Source organism: Cynara cardunculus, assembly GCF_001531365.2.
Source record: "Cynara cardunculus var. scolymus isolate 2C chromosome LG 5, CcrdV1, whole genome shotgun sequence".
Taxonomy (NCBI): domain Eukaryota; kingdom Viridiplantae; phylum Streptophyta; class Magnoliopsida; order Asterales; family Asteraceae; genus Cynara; species Cynara cardunculus.
The window spans coordinates 28,686,395-28,689,402 of NC_037532.1; the positions used below are offsets into that span (position 1 = coordinate 28,686,395).

General features: G+C 41.6%; 1 protein-coding gene across 1 annotated transcript in view; it reads left to right on the plus strand.

Moving 5' to 3' along the window:
* LOC112512960 overlaps positions 1–3,008 on the plus strand; it is an 8,180-nt gene that overhangs the window by 2,132 nt on the left and 3,040 nt on the right. The window contains exons 3-6 of the mRNA XM_025119086.1: positions 94–273; positions 442–783; positions 1,000–1,817; positions 1,931–2,477. Coding sequence (XP_024974854.1) covers positions 94–273; positions 442–783; positions 1,000–1,817; positions 1,931–2,477 — 1,887 coding nt within the window. The remainder of the gene's footprint in view (positions 1–93; positions 274–441; positions 784–999; positions 1,818–1,930; positions 2,478–3,008) is intronic.

The window sequence follows — 3,008 nt, forward strand, 5'->3', positions numbered from 1 at the left end:
TCTTTCCGGATGTGCATCAATTATCGTGAGTTGAATAAGGTAACAATTAAGAATAAGTATCCGTTACCCCGTATTGATGATTTGTTTGATCAGCTTCAAGGTGCAAGGTTCTTCTCCAAGATTGATCTCATATCAGGTTATCACCAGCTAAAGGTACGGGAGGAGGATGTACCTAAGACTACTTTTCGTACGAGATATGGGCATTATGAATTTCTGGTGATGCCTTTCGGTCTCACAAATGCCCCAGCTGCGTTTATGGACTTAATGAATGGAGTATGTCGTTCGATGCTCGATAAGTCTGTAATTGTATTCATTGATGACATTCTTGTGTACTCGAAGTCTGAGACCGATCACGCAACACACCTTCGACAGATGCTGGAGTTGTTGAGAAAAGAACGACTTTATGCTAAATTTTCAAAATGTGAATTTTGGCTATGTCAGGTACAATTCTTGGGACATACCGTGTCCGGTGACGGTATATCTGTGGATCCTGCCAAGATTGAAGCAGTGCAAAAATGGGAGCAACCCAAGAATGCTTCAGAGATTCGGAGTTTTCTCGGCCTAGCGGGATATTACCGACGTTTCATTCGGGATTTCTCTAAGATTTTTGTTCCTCTCACTTTCCTTACCCACAAAGATGCAAATTTTGTGTGGACCAAAGATCAAGAAAAGGCATTTCAGACTTTGAAAGATTGTTTGACACAAGCACCAATTCTTTCTTTACCTGAAGGTAGTGAGGATTTTGTAGTCTATAGTGATGCCTCACGATTAGGACTTGGTTGKGTATTGATGCAGAAAGGAAGGGTCATCGCTTATGCGTCACGTCAATTGAAAAAATACGAAAAGAATTACCCCACTCATGATCTTGAGTTGGCAGCGGTGGTCTTTGCACTTAAATTGTGGCGCCACTATCTTTATGGCACAAAATGCCAACTCTACACCGATCATAAAAGTCTAAAATACTTGTTTGATCAACAGACTTTGAATATGCGTTAGCAGCGTGCTATGGAGCTCATTAAGGATTACGACTATGAGATACTCTATCATCCGGGTAAAGCCAACGTAGTGGCGGATGCTTTGAGTCGAAAAGCATACGCGAATCCTGTATGTTATGCTATCACTCATATGTCTATGAAAACCAATCTGTTCGACGATATACGAAAATGGCAGCAAGAGGCTTTGAAGCCTGAGCATGTCAAGTCGGAACGGATGGTGGGTCATGTCAACTCTTTATCTGAAGACTCTCGTGGTTTGAAAGTCTTTAAGACCCGAATTTGGGTCCCTAGATTTGGTGGTGCACGAGATATTGTATTGGCTGAGGCGCATAAATCGAGAATGTCTATCCATCCAGGAAGCACTAAGATGTACTACGATCTTCGTACTGATTATTGGTGGCCGGGGATGAAAGCCGATATTGCATATTATGTTGAGCAGTGTATTACCTGTATGAAAGTGAAGGCTGAGCATCAAAAGCCATACGGGAGTTTACAGCCTTTAGAGGTTCCAGTGTGGAAATGGGAAGAGTTAACAATGGACCTAGTTACGAAATTGCCAAAAACTCAGCGACAGCATGATAGTATTTGGGTCATTGTGGACCGGTTGACGAAATCTACGCATTTTCTTCCCGTTCTAGAATCGTATCCGTTGGATAAGTGGGCACGACTTTATGTTGATGAAATTATCGCTCGACATTGTATACCGACTAAATTCATCTCTGATCGTGATTCACGTTTCATGTCTAAATTCTGGTCGGGGTTACAACGAGAACTTGGGACGCAGTTGGCCTTCAGCACCGCGTATCACCCTCAAACTGACGGGCAATCTAAGCGCACAATTCAGACTTTAGAGGATATGCTTCGTGCCTATATTTTAGAGTTCGGTGGTAGCTGGATACTCATCTGCCATTAATTGAATTTTCTTACAACAACAGCTACCATTTGACAATTGGAATGGCATCGTTTGAGGCCCTGTACGGCCGTAAGTGTCGTACGCCTCTGTGTTGGAGAGAAACCAGAGAAAAGATACTTGTTGGACCCGAACTTGTACAAATCACACACGACAAAATACAGGTGATTCGAGATAGAATGAAAGCGGCTCAGGACCGACAAAAGTCATACGCTGATCACCGCAGAAGACCGATCGAGTTCTCAGTCGAAGATTTGGTCATGTTGAAGGTTTCCCCGTGGCGTGGAGTATTACGGTTTAGAAAGAAAGGTAAACTCAGTCCTCGTTTTATCGGTCCATTCAAGATTATTGAACGGGTCGGGAAACAAGCTTACCGTTTAGAACTACCCGAAGAATTAACGGGTATACATGATGTTTTCCATGTCGGCTATCTACGAAAATGTTTGGGCAAACATGAGGAAGTAGTACCATTGTCGGAAGTTAAGATAAATGAAAAGTTTCGATATGCCGAAGAGCCCAAAAGTATCTTGAAAGAGCGGACAGTGAAATTGCACAACAGAGAGGTGGATTTGGTATTAGTGAAGTGGAAACATCATCACGGGTCAAATTGGACATGGGAACGCAAATATGAGATGATGACTAAGTACCCTTCATTATTATTGCAATCATGATTTCGAGGACGAAATCTTAAAAAGGGGGAGGTATTTGTAACATCCAACTTTCTAAAAGTCCATTTAGGTTGCTAAGTATGATTAATTAAGTTAGTATAGTATTTTAGGGATTAGTACTTACTAAAGTTAGATTGGAATTTGGACTTCTGGATTGAGTTAGAGGCTGGAATTTTATATTCAAGCTTCTTATATATCATTTAGAAGATCTGGAAAGTTTCGTGCGAAACGGAGTTGAAACGACCAAGTTACGCATGATGGACTAAATCTGTCAACTATGGAAAACTAGGTGGACTGTTGACCCAAACAGGTCAAAACCATGCCTAGCTCTCTAAATCATTCATATTTTCTCACCTCTAGAACTCTCACACTCAAGGTGCGATTTACACACACTTAAGACTAATCCTTCAATCCTTGATGATCCATGTTAGATTC